This window comes from Amphiprion ocellaris, chromosome 9 (genome assembly GCF_022539595.1).
Source record: "Amphiprion ocellaris isolate individual 3 ecotype Okinawa chromosome 9, ASM2253959v1, whole genome shotgun sequence".
Taxonomy (NCBI): domain Eukaryota; kingdom Metazoa; phylum Chordata; class Actinopteri; family Pomacentridae; genus Amphiprion; species Amphiprion ocellaris.
This window is the reverse complement of record NC_072774.1, coordinates 13691780-13715198: the sequence shown is the minus strand read 5'-3', so window position 1 is coordinate 13715198 and position 23419 is coordinate 13691780. Positions and strand designations below refer to the sequence as shown.

Genomic DNA, 23419 nt, shown 5'->3' with positions numbered 1-23419 from the left:
TGGTATTGATCAACAAACCTATCGACCCCCCACAGATATATTTAGGTAATTTTGTGCTATAGAGCAGAAAAATTATACTGATTAGCTTTTAATGAAGAAAAGCTTGATTTCTCCATGTAGATCATTATTATTTATTGTGCTGCATTCCCATGCCAATCCACCACCATGGCCAAAACTAATGTAAGTCTAATGAGCGAGTGTTTCTCCTTCACAGTATACCGCAGAAGTCGAGGGCGTGACCAATGTGCTTGTTCAGCGAGAAGCCTCATACATCTGGGCCTCTATGACCCTACCGCTGACACTTGACATCCCCCTTGATTCAGCACTGACAGCAGCCTATTGTACTGCACATATGCACCACTCTGAGTCAGAACTTGTCAAAGTGTAGCGCCACATCTCTTCTCACAACCATCTATATAATAATTCTTGGCAAGAGCACATCTGTATTCTGTTCTGTTGTGAGCCATTTGAATGCAATAATATGTGATACTGCAGGAGCAGTTGAGGTCACAGTAATGACATATGCACTACATGTGGTGCTGTCTTGCCTAGAAAGTGAGATGCTTTGGTCCATGCTTGCAGGAGTACATTATCTACCCCGAGCCTGGGGATATTGCAAGATTTATTTTTAGCGCTGTTTTGGAGCTCAGCGATGTGTATAAATCAGCATTAGGTCTGTCAGGTTCCAGTAATGACAATGTTGACTAAGGCTGACCAGTCATCCGATTGGTGCACGGCACTCTCCTTTGTAAACTGCTAAGGATGGCAGAAAAAGGAAAAGAGCCCACAGAGAAGGACTGAGAGAGAGGAACAAAGGCCGAGCAAGGAAGGGCCGTGGAGAGTGAATGAAAGACAAGAGTGAGGTGGAGGAATAGGAGTGGAGAAAACAGGCATCTCAGCATTTCTGCTTGTGCAACGTAGAGCCGCGCCCGTGCACCCTGTACGTACAAACGGACACAGAGAAGAATGAGTGTGCTCATTGAAATTCTGTCCACTGTGCTTCACAGGCCCTTAATAGGCAGCCTCGGGGGTGGAGAGGTAGGCCTACAGTAGAGTAGCGCAGATTGGGCTGCGGATGACTCATGCTGCTATCCCCTGGTGAATATCTCAGCTCATGACTTTGCTGTGCACATTTGCAAAGTTTGGTTTCAAGGGCTCAGTTGCTCTTAGGAGAAATCTGCCACACAACGTTGTATTCCTCTGAAACCTTGTGGTAATGACCAATAATTCATTGGGCTCTTACTCAGCATCTGTCAGACCTGCATTTATAGTTTGGCTTTAAGTCAACACACCTTTCCAGAAAGACAAAAAAAAAAAAAAAAAAAAAGAGTGAAATGACATTCTTCGATGACCATGATTTTGTGTCCTCTCTTAATGATAAAATATATGGGAGTTGCTAACATGTTGAAAGTCATATAGTTTTGTTTGATGCAAACTTTTAAATTTTTTGATTGCAGTAAAAGTATTTTGCAATGTAGCGTTTGAAGATAGAATTCCTAAACAGCCTACTGTGCACCATAACGACTGACAGCATAATAACAGAGCACAGACTTTAAACGTTAAAATGCTTTTTTAGCCGTTACTATATAGTCAAGAAATATCTCAAGAACAAAACCATTCCATTAAAAATCTCAACAAGACCACGCATTATTTCACATTTATTTACCTTAAAAGCAGAATGTTTAGTAGATATCATGGATTATTTTTGTATTTTTTCAACCATTAAATAAGATAGAAATCTGTCAGTTTTGCTTCTTTATCACATAAGCGATTAGGGTCCTACAATAATTATTCCCTTGAGGCTGAGACTCTTTTTTAACATTTCCACTTTAAATAATATCAACAACTTCAATGAGTAGCAGTTCCTCAACTATAAGGCCAAAATGAACTTATTTGGGCTGTATGGATCAGTGACACTTTGGAGAATTTTGAAATGTAATAAATCTCTTTGTCTCCATCACCAGGCCAGAGTTAGATTGGAAATATTCAGCAAAAACTGACGTTTTGCTTCCTACTTAAGTGAAAAAGTGAATCAGTGACACTGATGTTATTAAACCCATTTTAAAGACCCTTTCCTGTGTGTAAATCAAGTTTTTCATCTTGTTAACGTGTTTATATGGTGTTTTTATATGGTAGGCAGTGAGTAAAATATATAGTTCATGCCATGTCACCTCAAAGCTGCAGTGTACCAATGACAGTCTCAACAAGTGTTTCATCTGTAATAAACATAGGAAACCAATCCTGTCACCTTGCACGGTGAATCTTTTAAAAATGGCACCAGGTTTTGTTTTAATAAAGCTCTTTTCAGACATGGGGAATGTAACATTGCTGCCTAATTAAACTGTTACAATGACGGCATTCTGTCCTTCAGACATATATTGCTTTTACGCTAATATTCCTCATGTTAACGTTCAGACATACCCAACACAGTGGAGGAAGCCAAGATGTGCACATAATATTTGTCATACATGAGAGAATGAGCTGCACATCAAGTGATGTATAATTCCTGCCAGTACCTTCCTGTGGCATTAGGTTGCAACTCTTACAGCACTACTTTCTAGACTGTTGTGTTGCCAACTATAAATAGTAGTTTCTTCCTGTAATACGTCATAGGCATGCATGTGACTATGCATTAATGCCATTACATACAAGTCAGACTTGTCCCTCGTTGTGTAATGGTGTAATGAATCATGACTGATCCATGATCCATACAGATCGTCACCTATAGTTTGACATGCATAAGTACTCTTAAGTACTGATAAACTGCTAAATTGTAGATAAAAGTAACTTTCCCACCAACCTCCAGGATGGAAAGAGTCGATCGATTAATCATTTAGTCATGGAAAGAAATTTTATCACCAAATAATTGTTAACTGATTAAATTATTGATTTCTTTTTAAAAAGCAATACTGCAAAAAAAAATATATATATATATATATTTTTTTGGTCAAGTTTTCAAATGTGAGCATTTGCTGTTTTGTTGGTTCTGATTTTACTTGTGATGGACATATGTCATTGTTTATGATACTTTAAAGACCAAATGATTAAAATAATCATCTGCAGCAGAAATGGAAAGCATTGGGAGTAACTTATTCTACATAAAAGACAAGTCAAATAAGATAAGCATCAATCAGCTTGCAGCCAGCAATTGCTCAAATGAATTGAGGAGGTTCCTGACAGAAATCTGTCAGCTTGCATACTACAGTCTTTCCCAGTCAACCCCTTTTTTCTTTCGCTTACATTTTTAAAAAATAGCCTCAGCGGAAGATGTTGTGACCCTTTAATGCAGCCCCCCTCACAGTGCCCCATATTCATGGCCTCGAGTTTGAAGTTTCTGTCCACCCAAATGATTCATACTGTGTAATATTATTTTTCCAAATTGGATTTTGTGTGTGTGTGTGTGTATGTGTGACTTTGTAGGACTGGACAAAATGTTATATTTAGAGTGATCACCCCACAACAGAAGGCCTCCAAACTCTATTTCACCACATCAGCCTTGAAGCAAGACTGAAAACCTCTCCCTGCCTATGTGACTGCATGAAGCTGCTCTCCATGATTCACCCCCCTTTTCATTTCTTTATTAGTCCATTTTAATTAGCTCTGCTTGTTTAGGAGCTCATCAATATTTTAGCAGCTCGATTCATAATTCAAACAGGAACCTGAAAGATCAACTCAGTTGTTATTTTGCCAGAGTTAGTGAATTGCCTGCTTTTTCTGCTCAGGCTGAGGATGCAGAGGCACTGTCAGCTGTCTGGCATCAGGAGTGGGGGAGAATATGTGAAATGAGGATGCAGTAATGTGATCGGATATGACATGCTGTGGTGTTGCATTGTGGGCCACTGGTGGCTGTTTTTTGCACTTGAATGGCGAAGAAGTGCAGAGCTACAGTCAGTCACCTGCATGATATATTTTCTTGTATGTAAAAAAAAAAAAAACTTTTTGCAAAGTGTCAGTGGACGCTGTCAGGGTATGAAGTGTTAGCAATGTGCTACTGTAGTGTTTGTGCACACTGGGTCAAATAAACACCAGTTTTCTCTCACCTCGTCTCTGTGTGACTGTGTGAAAATGTGTATGTGTTCCAGCCTTGTAGTACAGTCTGCAGATGTTGTAAGTGTGAATTTGGCTTTTCCTCAGTGCAGGATGTGTGAACCCCTGGGGAAATGTTACTTTGACTGACGCATGCTCTGCAGACATATTTCTGAAATCCTTTACTTCAGGATTTAGTTTTAAAATCAGTGTATTCATTTAACTTCAAAAACTGGTAAAATCACTTGGTTTCATTACATTTTAATTCAAAAATCTCCTTTTCTGGACTAGGACGTGTAATGTTGATCCTACCAGAGTGGTCACTTTGAGCAGAGTCTTAAACAAGTACAATAAATCTAGCCTGTTGGCAATGTTGTTTTTTTTTGTGTGTGTGTGTGTGTGTGTGTGTGTGTGTGTGTGTGTGTGTGTGTGTGTGTGTGTGTGTAGGTGTGTGTGTGTAGGTGTGTGTGTGTTTTCACAGTTTGAAGACAGTATATTGTGGCTAACATGTTCCACCAGACCATTTCTAAAAGAGGAAAGTGTCTTTGAATACCATGAGAGACCTGCCTTGAGATATTTGCTTTTGTATCCATGGCTTGAAACTACAAAATGCTCAGTGGTGTAATATAACGCATGTGAGAGATGCTGTTGGTGCCTTTTGCGTAACGGAATAGAAATAAAAATGTCTAAAGCTTAAACAGAGAGACTAAATAAGGAGTCTTAAGAGGAGGGTCAATATGAGAGCAACAGATCCATCAAGATGCAGAAGATTGAGGGTCGCAGAGAAAGAGATGGGACACACGTATGAAAACAGAAAAGGACATTTAGAGCTATGGAAAAACACAAAAAAATGAAACTGCTAAAAGCTAGGAGAGTATTATTTAGTGCTTATGGTGGTTTTCCTTACAATTTCCCTTTATCATTTCCTTATAATGTGAAAAAGTTATAACTTTAAACATAAGCTAAGATAGTGCAATTAGACCAGCAACTTAGACAGCAGCAAAGAAAGGAAAGACAAAGTGCCTCATTTACCAGTGGTCCTTAGCCACACATTTTTCACTTAGGGCAGAGTCAAACAGCTACCTGGAAAAAATCCATATTAATGTCTCTGACACTGTGTGATCAATTTCTTTAATTATCTGCTGCACAGGGCCCTCAGATATTATTTTCCTTCTTTTCCCACATCTTCTTAAATGATCCCCGGAATTACGGATAATGTCAAAGATAACTTGTTCCCCGCTGTGGAGATTATATATTATAGTTCACTTTTTCTGTCCGTCTGTTAGCGGGATATCTCTGGAACCTCAGAACAGATTTCAACTCATTTTGGTGGACAGGACAGCCGCAGGCCAAGGTACAGATGATTAGATTATGGTGGTGAGATGAACACAGGACTTGTTCAATAAGACAATTATCATTTTTAGCTGTGACTATAAAACTAACAGACATAAAGTCTTTCAAATCAAAAAGGGGTGTCTGCAGAGCCACCATCGAGTGCCTTCTTCTAATAAATGAAAGAGTGGAGAGTTTTTGCGATGGGAGCCTCTGTTTTGTTTTCACTTTGTAGTGTTTCCAAATACTTCTTTGCTTACCCTAATGCTGCTTAACGTTTGTCTCGGCAAAGTTTTAAACATAAGAGGAAATGGCTCTTCTGTTTTCTTTTGTCCTGTTTGTGTGAATGGGATTAGCATTATAAAGACAAGAGCAAATGGAAAACAAGGACATTTTCTATGGACGGGGGAATTATAGTGGAAAAACTAGGTTAGTATGGACTGTTCTAAAGAACCCATGTGATGCTTTTGGGAGTTTCACCTTTCCTTTAGTGTGTAATAGCTTTTTTTGTGCATGTGAAAGATCTGCAAACTTACAAAGCCCAATTTTTTTCTCTCCCACAGAAAAAACACTGCTCTTTACCTGCCTGAAAGGCCTGGTTTGGAGTCCAGGTTTTTCTTCTGTTACTTATTGACATCACTATGTAACGTAGTTACATAACACCTGTCCAGCAAGATTTCAAAGAAAGAATGAGCAGATTCCTTTGCAGTTCACCATTATTTCCACAGCAGAGTCTCTTCTGCCAGTGTTATGTGCTTATATTCATAGGTCTGTGGTTACATTATGTAACTAAAATGACCTTGCTTTTGTTGGGCCTTCTCTGGGTTTTGCAGGTCAGGACAGGAGCTCAAACAGAGTGTTTCAGAGGCAGTGAATAGCTGCAGCAGCAATGTGAAGTATGAGAAAGATAATGGGTTCTTTGAACATGAAGCACATGCAGGAGCATTTTCTAATAGAGCCCAAAAATACAGTTGTAAACATGTAAATGTGCAGAATATGGACTCTTTAAACTTTGTGAAAACTGTAACTACTGCAACCAATGTGTTGACTCTTGTATTGGTGAGCTTTAGATATATTCTTTATCCTGTTTAGACACTTTTCCTTTTCCTTATTTGTCCTGCATATCTATGTGCAGTCTCCCAAAAAAAATAAATTCCTTTACAACTAAACTGCAGTCAATTACATATTGAAGGAAATGTATTTTCTGCCGGATAACATTGATGTGATGTTGTGATGTATGATGGATATGTTTCAAATCAACTAATAGTTTGCCATTTATTTTATTACTTTGTTGTCACTCCCTTTCAGTCCACTGTTGGTATATTAAATGGGGTGGGACTTATTAACTTGTTCACTCCAACATGGAGAAGTTCTCGACATGTTCTCAAAAGGTTGGATTATAAACCAAGGTTTAAACTAAAACTTAAACAACCCTCTGTCATGTAGTTATTCTTGTGAAAGTGTAAGCCAAAGCATGATATTTTCCTTAACTATATAGTTTTTGTGCCTAAAACTAAGCAAAGAGCAACTGATCACTGAAAGTAAACTATGTTTGAAAATGAAACTTATGTCTGAGAATAATGATCCCACACAGGACATGAACTCTGATCTTTAAGGTGAAAGTCCTGTTGCTGACTGGTGCCACCATCCTCTGCTGCTGTGTCCTTGTGTCAGTATCCTTATTTGTGGCTTCTTTAAACTGAAAACCTTTCCTGCTAAACACAGACCTGCTTTTCGGGGAGAAAATGTCTTTCTTTCCAAACATAAATGAGAATGCAGTTTAGTTGTCTTGACACATATTTTTTGGGAGACAGGGTTGGCATCTGGAAAATGCAAATAATAAATGTTAAATTCATGTTTTCACAAATTTGCTTTTGAAGGAGTAACCTGTAAAACTAACCAGCTGACCTGTTATATCTTGCTTGTTTAAAGTGCAAAACCCAAAAGGGCAGTAAAGTTTTCACATTGGGTAATTCTGGGCTGTACCACCTTTAGACAGGGGCAGCTTATGCTAAGCTAAGCTATCTGCTTCAGGACTGTAACGTCTTATTTAATGGCCATGTGTGAGAGTAGGATCTCATCATGCTCTGGCACAAAAGCAGAAACAAGCTCAAAAAGATAAACTGTATTGTTTATCTATTTGCTGCTTGATTGATTTCATGCTCTAGTTTTTACGGAATCTAATTATGTGTCATTGTACTTATCGTCGTATCTGTGAAAAGCACTTTGGTCATCTTGTTTCATAAGTGTTTACCATCATCATCATTATTATTAATATCATCTTTTTACACCCCAGAATCAGGTTTTCATTGGCGCAACCTGTGCTCTCTGGACAGCTTCTATAACTAAGCAGATGCTTTAAAACGCATTAATGTCACCTGATACTGATGTTACGAGGACAGACGTGTCACAGCATCATGGCCCTCCTACCGATGATCCTAACTAAGACCTTCTCCTTTCTCCTTCCTCTTACCCCCCACCTGTCTCTCCTTTCCAGATGCAAGGTGTGCCGTCCCCCCCTCCTATCATCATCACCATCATCGCTCCCACGCCCACTCCTTCCACACTCCCTCCTACGACCATCCTGCTCACGAACGTCCCTCCTACGACCGCCCCTCCTTCGACCGTCCCTCTTTCGAGCGTCCTTCCTACGAACGTCCTTCCTTTGACCGTCCCTCCTACAACCGCCCCTTGCACGAGCGCCCCACCTACGACCGCCCCTCACACGACTGTGCACCCCACGACCGCTGGAACCCCCGTCTTCGCGTGAGCTCCGGAAATCAGCTCTACATGTTGGACCAGGAGGAGGTATTGTGCTGCACACACCAAGAATACAAATACTGATAGTGGTTTGCACACACTGGAAAACGTAGCGCTTCACTGTATGTCATTATTTGATACAATTAATAACCTTTATTATTTATATATGTTAAAGGAAATATAACTTATAGGATTTCTTTGATGTGCAGTGCTGATAAATAGATTTCACAGCCCTTGAAATTTCACTTTTTATAGCTAACATTGAATGATAATCAATTTAATTAGGCTTTTTTGACAAGAATTTCCAAAAACAATCTCCTTGATACCAAAGTGAAAACTTATTTCTACACAGTAATGCTAATTTATTTAACCTGAAATAAGTAATTGCATAAGTATTTACTTGCTTGGCGCTGGACGGTTGGTGCTGGAAGTCAGACAGTTAGTTAAGTAAGTTAAATGGAAATCATCTGGGTACAGTGAATGTGTTTCAGTGACTGCATTATGAAGACACCAGTATCTGAAGGTTCCAGTCATTGGTGAATCAGTACTCCTGGCTCTAACTACGTCAATTAAGACAAAACAACACTCCAAGCAGCTCTGTTAAAAGGATATAGAAAAGCATAAATCAGGAAATGAATACAAGAAAAATTCTTCTTTAAACACAGTTAAAGCCATCATTAAGAAATGGAAGGAATATGCCACATCTGTAAATCTGAACAGACCTTCCTCAAAAACCGAACACAAAAGAAACTAGTGAGGGAGGCCACCATGACATCTATGACTCCTCTGAAAGAGATTCTGCATACATCTGTTGCCTGTTTTTTTCTTTTTTTTTTTTTTTAAAAGCAATCAGAGCTTTATGGAAGAGTAATAAAGAGAAGCCACTGTTCACGTTCAAAAGCTCACATTAAATCTTAAGTAGAGCTCCCCAGGAAGCATGTGGGAGACTCCACCAAATTAGAGCATATTTGCCATCAGACTAGATGCTATGTTTGGCTGATACCAAACACAGCACATTATCACACCATCCCTAGTGTAAAACATGGTGGTGGCAGCATCATGATGTGGAGATACTAAATACTGACTTTAAGGGGCAGTTGACATTACTTTGTAGAAATCTTTTTTTTACTTTCGTATGAAAGTTGGGGTTTTTTGTAAATTCTTGATTCAATGTTGAGAAGTAATAAAAGAGGAAAACTTTCAAGGAGAGTGAATACTTTACAAAGACACTGTAGCTGGAATATAGTATTTGGTATACTTCATACACATTATACACCACATTCTTAAATGCCAATGATTACACTGTATAAAGGTACATTCACATTACACACTAAAGTGGGGTAACTCTGCTAAATGCATTGCTTGAAGTATAAGCTATAATGTGCTATTTATCACACATATAAAGCAGAAGAGTAGTGCAGTTACAGTGTAAATTTGAGCTCTTTTGTCTTGCAAAACATTTGGACTCATTTAATTAAATGGTTATCTTGCGAGGCAGCTGGATTCACAAGAAAATCCAGCTGGCAAGACTTTGTCAGACCAGTCAGGCTCCTGTGAGGAAGTACTGGCAGCTGCAGGCATGTTTTAGGTCTGACAGCAGTCTATGGTGAGTCTAAGGCCCAGTCCCAATCTCCACCCTGAGGCCTAAACCCTCACAGACTTCACCAACATCACAGCCGTGGTGCTTCTTAGTGTGTGAGTTTGTGAGGGCTTAAAATGGTATATCAAAGGATGAATGCCACATGTTATTGTGACAACACATATTGCTTGGAAACACCAAATCACTATTATAAAAAAAAGAAACAAAGCCACAACTCCTGTATGTATTTGACAGTCACTGCCTCTTTTTTTGTACTTCTAGTGTTATATTATCAGAAGGTGCTTACAAAATCAAATGCACAAGCTTAAAATATCAAGATTAGGCTTTCATCTTACAGAGTGGATAACAAATAACCTAAATGTATTTGTTATTTTATTGCATATAAAATAAGAGGTTTCCAAACTGAAGGAAGTGATGGGCTAATGTCTTTGTCATATATTAGAAGGTTTTGCACTGTCTTGAGAAATATATTTTCTATTTTTTGAGGAATTAAGCATTTTTCCTGTAATAAGTATGGTTCAGTAAATCTTTAAGTGTGACTCCAGCAACATATGATCTTTGCTATAGTTCTTCACTCGTTGATCTTAACGTTTCTTTGTTCATTTAGAATTTTGTCACAGTCCAAAAGTCTTGGAAGCCATGAATATCTGTAAATTCTCTGTACATGTTTAACAAAAGTGCAATAATTAATCACAGCAGCGAGCAGCTAGATGTTATCACTGATAAACTTTGTTGATTCCTTGGAATATACTATCCATGCTGGGTTTGTGTGACAGCCAGGACAGCTACATTTATGTCACCAACTTTGCTGTTAATTTATGAACAATTTAATTTTTTATCAGAGCACCGGACCTTTACACGCCTTTAAACACTAAGTAGGAACACGCCTCTTAGCCGTCAGTCCATCAGTGTGGAGACTGGGATTGAACTTATGGTTTATTGACCTGATAGGCTGAGGTTAGCTTATGATAGACAGAGACAGACGGACGGTTCGTCCAATAAGTCTGCCATTTATTTATTTTTTTAAAAATAAGTGCTAGCCCTTTTCTAAACAGTTTCTAAGGACGACTCCTCTGATGGTTCTCTGTCACAAACTATCTGGTGCTTCAGGTTAACTAGATAGCGGATATAAACAGAAATGTTACTCTAACGATCATTTCCATTTTCAATCAACCTGTTGATTATTTTCTTGATTACCTGGTCTATACAATGCCAGGAAGAGGTGTAAAGTGTCTATCAGTGTTTACCCAAGCCCAAGATGACATCTTGGGTGTCATCTGAGTTCTCTAATTCACATGGATATCTTGTTTTGTCCGCGAAGATATTCGGTTGACTGTCACAGAGAAGGAAAGAAACCAGGAAGTATTAAAACTCAACAAGCCGGAATCAGAAAATATCAGCTTGTTTTTCTTACTCAGTCTTTCATTATCAAAATAGTTAACTAGTCGATTAAGTGATTAATCATTGCAGTTCTTGCTGATGAGTAAATTTGAGACTGGATTCTGGTTCTATGTAATGCACTCTTTCCCCAGTTTGTTATCATAAAATGCTTTACGTTTTGGGTAAAATGTAGGTTGGTGGGTGTTTTTGGCACAACCTGCATTAAGGTCGTTCCACACAGTGTGAAGGACACACTTTTAACCTAATAGGAGGTCAGAGACATAGACTGTATCCAGAGTCTATCCCAGACGCTAGCGCTTCCCTGGATCACTGATCACCTCAGGCTTGCTTTAAGGGGTTCATTTTCAAGGGCAGCTGTTAATTCTGAGTGAAGCTGACTGGTTCTTTAGGTCATTCTTTGCACTGCTTACCAGAATCATAGCTGTGTAAACAATAACCTCAAAGGATAAACTCACACTGCATGGCACAAAAATGCAAACATTTTGTTTTAGTTGGTTTGTTTAAGTGTCTTGAAGGCCTGTCTGCAACCAGCCAAAGAGGCACAAATTATTATATTTATTACCCAGCTTTTTTTTGTGGAGAAAAACTAATACACTGATGAAGATTGTCTTCTTGATCTACCTGAAGAAATGAATGCATGTTTTTGCATCAGATTATTATGTAGATCAAACGAGACTTGTCCTTGTAGAAGCTACTTAAACTATTTAAATTTTTATGTAAATTCAACTTAATTTCAGTATTTCTGTAGTCATTTTTAAGTGTGTGATTCACTCAATTTTAGGAGTTTGAAATGTCTATTTTCAATTGAAAAACTACTTAATTATTTAAAATTTTCTTATTACTCATTTCAGTTGCGATCTTCTGTGTTTTTGCATAAGTGTGTGACATGTTAAAATTACATTTGCTCACATTTTGTAGATGAGTATTTCTTAGACTGACTTTGGAAAAAAAAAAAAATGTGTGTGCTCTCCACTGCTGGTACTCAGAGTTAGGGACCAAAGCAGAACTCCACATTATCACATACTCATCCAGGAGAGTTCTCTGATTCTGTGTTCACTAATACTGCAGTTGTCATTTAAAGGAAAAATGATGAGAAAAATAAATGACAGGTAAATAATCTGGTACCTGCAGCTTCTCCTGCTTATCATTTACACGACCAGCCAATCCTCATGAAGCTCATCCAGAGAATGCCAAGAGTGTGCAAAGCAGTCATCAAAGCAAAGGGTGGCTATTTTGAAGAATCTAAAATATAAAACATGTTTTAGCTTATATCACCCTTTTTTGTTTACTACATAATTCCATATGTGTTAATTCATAGTTCTGATGCCTTCAGTGAGAATCTATAATGTAAATAGTCATGCAAGTAAAGAAAAAACATTACATGAGAAGGTATGCCCAAACTTTTGACTAGCAGTGTATATTTAAGTAGTGTAGATAAATAAGATCCTTTGGGTGCACCTAGAACAGTGTCTTGTATTTTGAACAAATGCAGATAAATTCAAAAGCTGCCACATTCATGTGAAGATACAAACTTGTAGTGTGTAGTTATTGTTGACAAATAAACTAATACATGCTAAAATGTGCATGTATTTGCTGAGAGCTCCACGATCGTGTGATTTAAACCATCCATCCATCCATCCATCCATCCATCCATCCATCCATCCATCCATCCATCCATCCATCCATCCATCCATCCATCCATCCATCCATCCATCCATCCATCCATCCATCCAAGTCAGCTGGGATAGGCTAGAGTCTATCTTGTGGTTCAAACTATTTTAATAAAAATGTAAGACTGCTTAGAAATGCTAAATTACAGGCTTAAAGTGTCAGTGTGGATTGAGACAACCACTGGTGTAGAAGTTCAGAAATCTCCAACTTTCTAGCAATGACAGAGTAAATGACACCAACCCCTGAATTTTAGCGTTATTAGCTTTTTTTTAGATTCATAGATAAAAATATGAAAATATAGAATAAAACTGGTCTTATTCTTTTTAACTATCACTCTAATTTATTTAGTTTTGAACAGACCTTGACAGTGATCATTAGTGTGACCCACTTCTGATTATCAGACACAGACTAGAGAGCATCTTCAGTCTGGGTAAAGGTGTTGTTTCTGTATCTTACAATAGTTCACAATTAGCATAGATGCACAATTGGTTATTCATTTAAAAAGAATTATAGATAGCAGGTTTAATGGATTTCATGGTAGATTTTTTTCCCTTCATATTTATGTGCTTGCTTATTGGATCAAACACTGAAGTATCAGTATAATATGGACATATGTGTAGCTGGACATGTTGAATGAATCTTTTATTCAGTTACCATTCACTCTTATTTAAGTATATTGTGTTCTATTTCAAATCATTCAGAGACTTCACAGTGAAGACATCATTTTCACTTTGACTCTAAATTTCAGGAGAAGATTGAGGAAAAACAGACACTTCAGTTATTCTTTTTCCTCACTTCTTGCTTGTTAGATTACTTAACCCTTTGATCCACAAAACCTCCTGGCAATGTTATCCTTAAAAAATTGCCAAATTTGCAATATTTTTCAGATCCAGAAGTGTAAAAAGAGAAAAAAAACTGAACTACTTGTGTATGACATTAACTCAAGAAAATGAACCAAATCTAAGTTTAAATTGCAATATTTATTTAGAATCACTTGTTAAAACGTGCCATTTAAAAAATTTGCCAAAAATAAACTGTTTACACCATATTCCGTAGAAAACAAAAAAAAGATCTGTTTTCCTGAACACAACTCAGAAGCCATGACTGTCACATGACAAAAATTCAGTTGAACTGCAGGCTGTGTTTGCACAGACCCGTGCGGAAATGAATATTGAAATGCAGAGCAGGAGGCAAAATAAAACATACTTACACCGTAAAACAAATGCATCATGGCTTAAACGTGGTAGGCTGAGTAGCAAGTTGTCAGCAAGTAGTTGAAGGTACATTCAGCATGGTGAATTATCTTTCTAGAGCTGATGTACCACTAGTGTCAGTTTGCACTGACCATATTGGGTAAAAAAAAAATAAAATTAGATATATATATTGGCAGTCCTTACCTGAAATGCCTCAGCTGCAAACAACAGTCACATGAAAAAATATTCCAGGACTTTTCTGTTAAACTAGAGGCTGTGTTTACACAGGGCAGATAGAAGATATAGTAAGGAAACAAATGAACAATGTAAGTACTAAAATACCTATTGTACAGAGTCACCATATTTTCCAGTGTTGTTAAACTCTGTGACCATTTGGAAAAACATGTTGATTCAGGGTTTTTCATTTTTTGTAAAAAGGAATTCCATTTCCATCTTTTTTTTTCCTCTTTTGTACTAATTTATGACATTATACTGAACAAAGTTTTGTTTTTTCTGAGTTCTTCTGTACTTCCAGCCTTGGTTGTGCTGTATCCATAGCGGCCCAGGACTTTATGTTACAGTGAAAAATGAGCCTACAGTGAGTAAAAAGTTGACAGGAGCAAAAACTACAAAGAAATTGATTGGTAATCAAAGGATTAAAGTGCTTCAGGGTTGACATTTGGTGAATAATTACTACTTACACCGATCAGGCATAACATTATAACCGCCTGCCTAATATTGTGTTGGTCCCCTTTATGATGCTATAACTCCTCTGACCCAATGGGGCATGGACTCAGGCGACCTCTGCGGACGTCCTGTGGCACTGGGATGGTGACAGAGAATTTTGTGGGTCCTCTGGGTTTCAGGGTGGAACCTACCTAGACCAGGCTTATCATGGCACATCCCACAAATGCTCATTAAGATTTGGATCTGGGGAGCGTGGAACCCAGGTGAACAGCTTAGCTCTGTTGTGTTCTCCGGGCCACTCCTGAGCAGTTTTTTTTTTGTTGTTGTCAGAGTGCATTGTCCTGCTGAGTGCTGAGGGTGGCAACTGGCACCAAGGACTGCTGTTGCCGTAGAAGGGTGGGGGATTGCTTGACCTGCAATGTTTCCACATAAATGTCAGGACTCAAGGTTTCCCAGCAGAACGTTGCATTATAGCAAGATGATCGATGTTATTCACTTCACCTGCCAGTGGTTATAACGTTGTGGCTGATCGGTGTATGTGCTTGTTTATTGTCTTGAACACTAAAGTGTAAGTGTAAATCAAACATATGATTGAATTTCTTTTCAGCTGCCTTTTAACTAGTGAATAATGTTTTTTTCAGCTGTTTTAAACATTCGCTGCTGGGAAGCTTTACAGCAAAAACACAATCTCCACTGTTCTATCAGGAGAAGGTTGAATTGTGCAGGAAGAAGAGAGAGCTCAGTTATTCTGTTTCCTCACTTGCTTTTTAGGTTACTTAAAATGGGTATTGCTATTTTTGTTCTCAGGTTTGTGTATTTCTGCACACAGGTTTGCTGCTGGTTGTAAGTGAAATCTCATCTTGCTATTCAGACCAGGAGAGGGTAGTGTTCTTCAACTTTTCTAACTCTGCAACAAAAACTGTTTCCACACACAAAATGACAGACACTTTAGGCCAACACTGCTGATTTGTACCACCACAATGAATTAACCAAAATCTATAGGTCACCTTTCCAGATTGGCAGCTGAGTTATTAGACCATGTACATGCTAATGCAGTTTTTAATTTGGCTTCAAGCCCTGAATTGTCAGACTTTTTAGAAGTCTACAAGGTGTGAGTTATTGTTATCTGCCTGCTGTGTCTTTCTTTAGCTTTCTTTAGCTATGTTGGCAAGGCAGTAAAGTCATGCATCTTTATGAGGCCAGTTAAAGCGTACGGGTGGCCACTTTACTGTAGTGTGTGTGCATGGCTGCCAATAGTATTTCAGCCTGTCATCACTCAGAGGAATAGAGCACACTGTGATCCCGATAAGAGACCTGTACCGCTGTGGTAGGACTGAATGGAGGGCCCAGTTCAATTAATCAGAGCCTTATCCCTGTCTAATTGTGCCAATAAGGCAGCAGCTGTAAATGGATTGGAGGCAAGACTGACGTGCTGATAGCCGTCACCTCGGCGACGGCGAGAGGCGTTAAATATTCATGCCTGTCACTCACCTCATGCGGAGCGGGTGTCTCTCTGCTCCTCTCTCCTACTCACACACACACAAACACACACTCGCCCTTCAATTTATTCCCATTCGTTTTAGATGGCTTCAGTGGCTCGGCAAGAAAAAAGCAATCACACTGTACTTTTCCATAGTGGAGATACAGAGGACCAGTGGAGCACCTTTTTTATTTTTTCTCACTGGTGTTGCTGCTTCCTGCACATTTTGATATCATCTTGAACACACACCTTTCACCTCTCTGATTTTATGTTTGCTTATATGCTCGGCGTCTTAGCTCATCATCGCCTGCACAGTTCCTGCTCTCCCTTGTATCTCTGACTCCTCCAGGCTCAAACCTCACATTAATCCCCTCCATGGATCCATCACTCTTACCTTTTCTTCTGTCCTCTCCCCCCCTTCTCCCGTTTCCTGCTATCTCTCTTCGTTATCTAATCTGTCTGTTGTTCCATCCCATCTATCTCCCCTCCTACTCTGCCTTTCTTCCTCCGTATCCGCGTTCGTTGCTACCACACTTCCTCTCCATTTTCTACCCTCTGCTCCATCTTTCCTTCACAGTTTCTTCCTCTTTCCTGCTCTCACCATTTCTCCTCATCCACTCGCCCACTCTGCCTCCCTCCCTCCTGCCTGCCTCTCTCCGGGGTGACTGGCAGGAGTCTTTGGCTCTCCCACAGGCCACCTGTCTCTGTTCTCCACACAGCTCCATTCACTTGCGCCTTCATATTTATTTTCTCTTTTTTTTTGTTTTATGAATGACGGCCATCAGAAGGATGCAGAAAGGACGTCCTCCCGGAGAGCCGAGGTGTCGCTCCGGGGGACAGGACTCCACTGTTGTGCCTAAAATGTGTCACTATGGAAATTTGTGTTAGTTGTGTGCCTGTGTAGCTCTTGACTCCTGGTGTGTTTGGTTCATTGAACTGTTTCCCGGTAATGGAGTGCAGTCACTTCATAGGGATAGAATGGGATTACACCCTCTCTGACATGTCAACACCCTTGGCTCATTTTAATTGCCAAGGATAATAGATACACTGACAAGATGTGTTGTCTGAGTGGCACATTTTGACATTGTGTATCCACGGCAAAATACCCTTGAAAGTTCAAAAAAACGCCTGTGAAATTATAAATGACAAGGCAAAACATGACGCCTATAATTACAGGGCCCTCATTTGCGTTTTTGTTTTTTTTTCCTCGTAAATTGTCATTCAGTACTCGCAAGCCAATGTGACTTGTATGCTATCTCCTCTGAGCTTCTGTGAGTGATTGGTAGAAAATTCTTTCCAGTGCATTCTAAGCAAGAAAAATGGAGCTGTGCTACTTAGAAAACAAGTAACTATGCAGCCTGAAGCAGCACAAAATGTCAATTAGTGTTACTCCGTCTCTGTGATCATGTTAGGATTAGAAGAATATTTTAGTGGTACAAAGGAATACAAGGCAGAAAAGTTACATAGAGTTGAATCAGCGCTTCAGAAATGTAGGATTATAGAATTATAGATATTACAAATGTATTCAGGGATCATTCATTGTGATATAGGTTGCATGCTCTTTTCTTTGCCTTACAAATGGTTCATATGTCATTGCGTTTTTATATTTAGTACCTAGTACTAGTTTCTGGGCATTTTTTGCTTCTGTCACATTTTTCCTCACTGTGGACTGCGCACATTTTTCAGTGCAATATAAAATCCTGCACCTCTGTGGAAACAGCACAATCATGGAGAGAACTGAAAAATGTCTGTTGTGGAATACAACACAGTTAGAATGCCATGAATCATTTTTTTAAAGGGTAAAGTTTATTTCTTTGGGTTTTCTATTATTTGAGAAAAAAACAACAACCTAGAAACAGTATACACAACATTTTTCCAAGTGTCCACAGAAGTCACAAATGCTGGAAAAAAGTGGATCCACAGACTACATATTTTAATGCTTACATTTGGAGATGTCTACACTAAACACATCAATTCTAAAAAGATAATTCACCGTGCTAATTTTATTTTTATTTCCTGAACAATTTGCTGTCAACTTTCTCCTCTGTGTACGGTTTTAGAGCCACAATGCATTTATTTCATTGATCAAATAGGTTTTTATTTTTCTCTAAATCTCTTGTTGTCTCCTCTCTGCTAAAACACAGCCTGCAGTTCAGCCAAATAATTACAGAATTTGTGTTATGACAATGTTAGTAGAAGCTGAGTCACTAATGATAATGTTACAGGACCTGAACCAAGTGGTGGAGTTTTGCATGTTGGATAAAGTGATTTTGATGAAATCTAATTTTAAGGTTAGATTTAGTTAGATTTCCTTATAGAACCTTCTATCACACAGTTTAGTTGAAAATTTGACAATTCTGTCTGATATTACAATTCCTGGCGCTGATAAATGATGTAATTTGATCATAGTCAATCTAGAGACAATTATAGCTTTTTTAGTAATTGATTTACTGCATTTATCAAAGCCCAAATTCCGAAATGCCTCCCAATGATCCAGCAGCTGTCAGTCAGGTAAACAAGTCAGTCTAAGTATAATAATAGTGATAATATTAGTTTTTCACTCAAAATGGCCAGACATTTGCTGGCACCATCAAAGATGAGGATTTGCTGCCCTGCTTTGTAATTTGGGATGCTCTGTTGGTGCCAACAAAACTTAAAATTATCAGAAATAATCTGCAGATTAACTGATAATAACATGAATCAGTGTATAACTGGATCATATTTTACTCATTCTAACATCTCATGCATTTAAAGACATTTGCTGCAGTGTAAGAAATTTGGCAAGGGTTAATGAAGCACTAACTGGACCACTTGAGATAATGTGATTTGCAAAGAAATAGTGAATGCAATGATGAGAATTTCCTCGAAATGCCGTTTCTCCGACTACTTTGCTGAACTGTGAGACTGAGCTGTTGGTATTCACTCCTTTCACTCCCATTTTCCTCACTGCTGCACATCTCAGCAGACTGCTCGCACTTCTTCCTGCAGGGGGAGTGAAAGGGCTGACAGTGATGGCTGCCTGCCATCCTCTCCTCCTCCACCACCTCCTCCTTCTCCTCCTCCTCTCATCTCACATTAATCTGAGGTGACAGAGTTTCATATACCATTGCCACGCACCAGTGCCCTGTCCCCCAAGTCATGTGTCTGGGCTTCGCTTCCCCAACTGTGTCAGTGTTACGTAAGAAAACCCGATGGGGGGCACCAGCTTTGTTCAGTCTGCAAGAATTTGAAGAGGTTTGGAAATATCAACACAATAAGACACAGAAAAGGAGCACTGTAGCAATTCAAAATATGTACGATTGTAGAGCATGTCTGCCCCTGTTGCAGCTTTGATGGTGAATTTGAAAATGTCTGCAAACAATCCGCAGCATCTTGTTGGCTGTAGCTTGCAGTTCCTGTTGTCCTACTACTTGAAGAGCAGCTCAGAGGTAGATAACATGTTTGCTTATGACCCTGGAGAACATGTTCAGGTGGCTGTCGTGTGGGAGTTAGAGGGACTAATTATGTAATAAATGTAGGTGGGCAGTGACTCGTACAAGAGAAGAGAAAGGTTGATTCTTTTAGTAAGATGGCCAACCTGAACCCCTGAGACGATGTTCACAAGAAAGTCTTGGTATTTGAGTAACTATTCCATGCCATTTAAAGAAAAATTGTCACTCACTCAGAAATAAAACATTTCTCAAAAGGTCATCCTGTACATACACGGGTTTAAATGACTTTTATCTGAGCGTTTTGATTAATTCGATGATCCGTCTGGCTAGTATACAGTTTTTTTTCCTTAAATATCTTGGAGGCACCTAGAGAAAGAGGAAAACTAGGCCTAATTTGTCTCCTGCCAACTTACCAGGAGCAACTGCCAGATCCTGATGACCTTAAAAGCAATCCCCTGCCATTCATCATTTTTATTAAGAACAATTGGCCTGGTCTTACTCTGTGGGATTCAGAGACTTACGGGTGGCTCGGAATTTTCCTGTGGACTTGCAGCATCTACAAATGCACATAATAGACCCATTTAATTAGCATTTACATTTTAAGGACTCATTTTATGGTCTAGCTTACAAGTTTGATCGTTGTTTTCATTTCATCTCTCTCAGTGCTCTTTCTCACTACAAATTTTGCCGGGATAATGTTTCCAAAAAAGCACAGTCACAGTTTCAGTTGAATGGGATTTTTCTGCTTATGTTAACCCAAAGAAACTCATTTTCTCCCTGAAAGCTGAGACATGGTCAGGAAAGCTTCAGAATGAAAAAATCTGTAGCAAGACTTATCGTGGACCTTTAACTCGCTGGTTGGTTAGGCTTAGGCAACACAACTACGTGGTTAGGTTTAGTGTCATAGTTTGGGTTAAATTGTGACCCTTTTACCACATTTTAAAGCCTCCAGTCTATTTTCTGGATTTCCAGGATGACAAGTCCAGCCCCATCTGAAGCACATTTTTATGCAGATGACACAATTCAATTGCATCTTCTCTGAGTGACGCTGTTTATGAGCTCCAGACTGCCTTTCAGCAGTTGCAGGCCTCATTACATTATATCTGGTTTCTTGGCCTTCCTTAAGCCCAAGGAGACAGCAGCACTGGTGATAGTATGTGTTTTTCTGGGATACGTGCTTTCTATATATTTTCTTTAGCTCAAGAATGTTACACAGAATGAAACCATATGTTGAAACGTTTACTTTAGCCATCATTCATCACAGGTTGACCTGTGGGTTAACCTAAAGGGACTAGGGACCTCCTGGCTCCCTCTTTCTCTCTTTCTTCTTCTCACGCAATGTATTCTAATCTATGCCAGATGTTGAAACCTATAAAGATCTAGTCATTGTAACTCTCTTCATTCATCCACCGCATGATGCTTGAATCACGAGCTCGTCCGTATTAAATGTACTCTTAATTTGATCTACCTGTGTCATCTCTTCATTGATGAACATCCACCTTCAGATCAACATCATTTCAACTGGTATATTTTTATTTATGAGCAGTGCTGGGTAAACTGCCTTCTTGCTTGTGTCATTTTCTGTCGTATACTGTTACATTTAAATGGCTGTCATACAGAGTAGAAAAATGTTTAATCTCAGTGGAATTTCTTGTTCAATAAAGGTTAAGTAAAAAATTTACAAATGTTGTCCAGCATAAAATATGTCTCCTCAAAGTAAACAGACAATTTTTTTTGGGATACAACATTGACTTATGTTCACATTAACTGTGTTTCTACGTCAATTTAAGATAATACGCTATTTTCTATCTTTAAAAAAAAAAAATGTGTGATATGAAACTGAGGATTATGAAACAGTTTCAGCCTTTTTTTTAATCAAAGCAATAAGATCCAGTGTTGTTTTATTATAGCCAATAGCTCTGCTTTTCTTGAAATACCAATGCTATGTATCACATGTACAGCACCATGACAATGAAATTATTTGGAAATTCAAATAACAGCAAAAATCAGTCACTGGTTGGTGAATGGTCAAAATGTCAGTCCTGTTGGCTTATCCACTGTGTGTGAGTGTGTATGTGTGTGTGTATGTGTGTGTGTGTGTGTGTGTGGGTGGGTATTGTGCATGTGTAATTATGTGTTTTAAGCCAGTACTTGAGGTCAGCAGGAGGAGGAACATCTGTCTGTGAAAGGACATTACTGATGGTCCGAAGGACAATCGAGTTTTTGGCCGTCTCAGCTGCCTGTCGTGTTGCACAGGAATGGGTGTGTTTTAATGCTGAGGTGAAATTTATTTCTGTCTTTGTGCAGATGCATGGCCAGGTTTTTGTTATTGCAGGTTCTTGTGTTTGTGCCTTTGTGTTCGAACTGGTGTTAGACAGCTTGCAGTGTTTGATTACCGCCCTGTTAAGAAATAATGGATTGCAGTTTTCACACATTACACACTCTATTTCTTGTAGTCACACACGCACTAACACACTCCCTCACTTCTCTGTATTTCACTTTCTTGCGCACACACTCATACATGTCCCACCATATTCCCTTGCTCCTCACAGCTGGGCCTGAGGAAGCAGTAGTGACATATGGGCAAGCCAGCCTGCAGCATCGCTCAACTCAACCTGCCAAGCTGAACAAAAACACCCTCCTCCCTTCACTTCAATGGCCCTCGTTTCTTCCCTCTCTCCTCCAGCACCAGCGTCCCTCTATCCAGCCTCTTTAACTGATGCCAAGAACCAGCATGATGCAGTTGTTAGCATCTAACTGAAACTCAAGGAACACGTTCTTTTTTAATTGTAATCAAAAGTGGATCGATTTCATGTTGTGCCCATTTCAACAGTCGTCATAGTTGTTAAAATCCATCAGGAATACAGTTTACATTTCAGATTGGATGATATTGATTGCTACGCTGCTACTGTAGTGTCAACATTGTCTAGAACTTGAAATGAAGTATCTGACTCAGATATTCTTACACTTTGGACCTATTTTGTGATCAGGTGTTGCACTTTAAGAGGGGTCTACTTTAAGCAGAGAATTGGAAGTGTGCAGAATTGTTGAAGACTATAATACTGAAAAGATTAATCTACCGTGTCAGTTTACAGCAAGACATTCTGCTGTCATGCTTTGCTGTAGCTACAGTAACACAACATGTTCTATGACCACCCCATTGGTGAAGCTACAACATCTTGTGATAATGGTAGAATTTTGTAAAATGCCAGTAGATGCATTTCGGCACAGCTTTTATTGCCGTGCTAAGACTCTGATCCGTCTGTTCTCTTCCCCCATCCAACAAAATATCTTCCAAGTACTGGCCACAGTTGGACATTTGTAGTTCCCAGAAAATGATCCATGATTTAGTAACACTGTTTGTCTAAGCTTATGTCACATCAATAAATTTCAAGGTATCTGAAAAGATTTCTGTATATTCATGAAACCTTTAGTTGAGTAGTCAACGTATCATAGTTAATCTATGCTCCAAAGGGATCCTCACCCCCATTTTGGCAAACATGAATTATATATAACCTACACCACCATAAAGCAAAATACAGTTTTACTGCAACTGTTATTTTTTTAAGTAAGTACAAGAACAGTTGGAGAGTGCAGTTGTCTGCCAGTGTCTATTGCCAATCTCGCAATTTTAAAGAGGAGTGATTTGTATCATGTACCTGGTAGTTTTTTGTAATCCTGCTTTTAGACCAACCAACAGAGAGAACAAATGGGACTGAAAACATTGGAATAACTCTGCCTTGGAAAGGAACTCACTGATTCTTGATGCAAAGTTTCAGTGGAAAAGAGGTAAAGTACTTGTGTTGTTACATGAACTGGGCATAGTCAAAGCAGTTGA

General features: G+C 39.0%; 1 protein-coding gene across 16 annotated transcripts in view; it reads left to right on the top strand.

Annotated features, from left to right (window-relative positions):
• syngap1b (synaptic Ras GTPase activating protein 1b) overlaps nucleotides 1–23419 on the top strand; it is a 183475-nt gene that overhangs the window by 34583 nt on the left and 125473 nt on the right. For 13 of the 16 annotated variants that reach the window (XM_055013875.1, XM_055013887.1, XM_055013876.1 and 10 more), the window contains one exon: nucleotides 7856–8166. The exons of the other annotated variants lie outside the window; for them this stretch is intronic. In XM_055013875.1, coding sequence (XP_054869850.1) covers nucleotides 7856–8166 — 311 coding nt within the window. The remainder of the gene's footprint in view (nucleotides 1–7855; nucleotides 8167–23419) is intronic. 16 annotated transcript variants of the gene reach the window in all.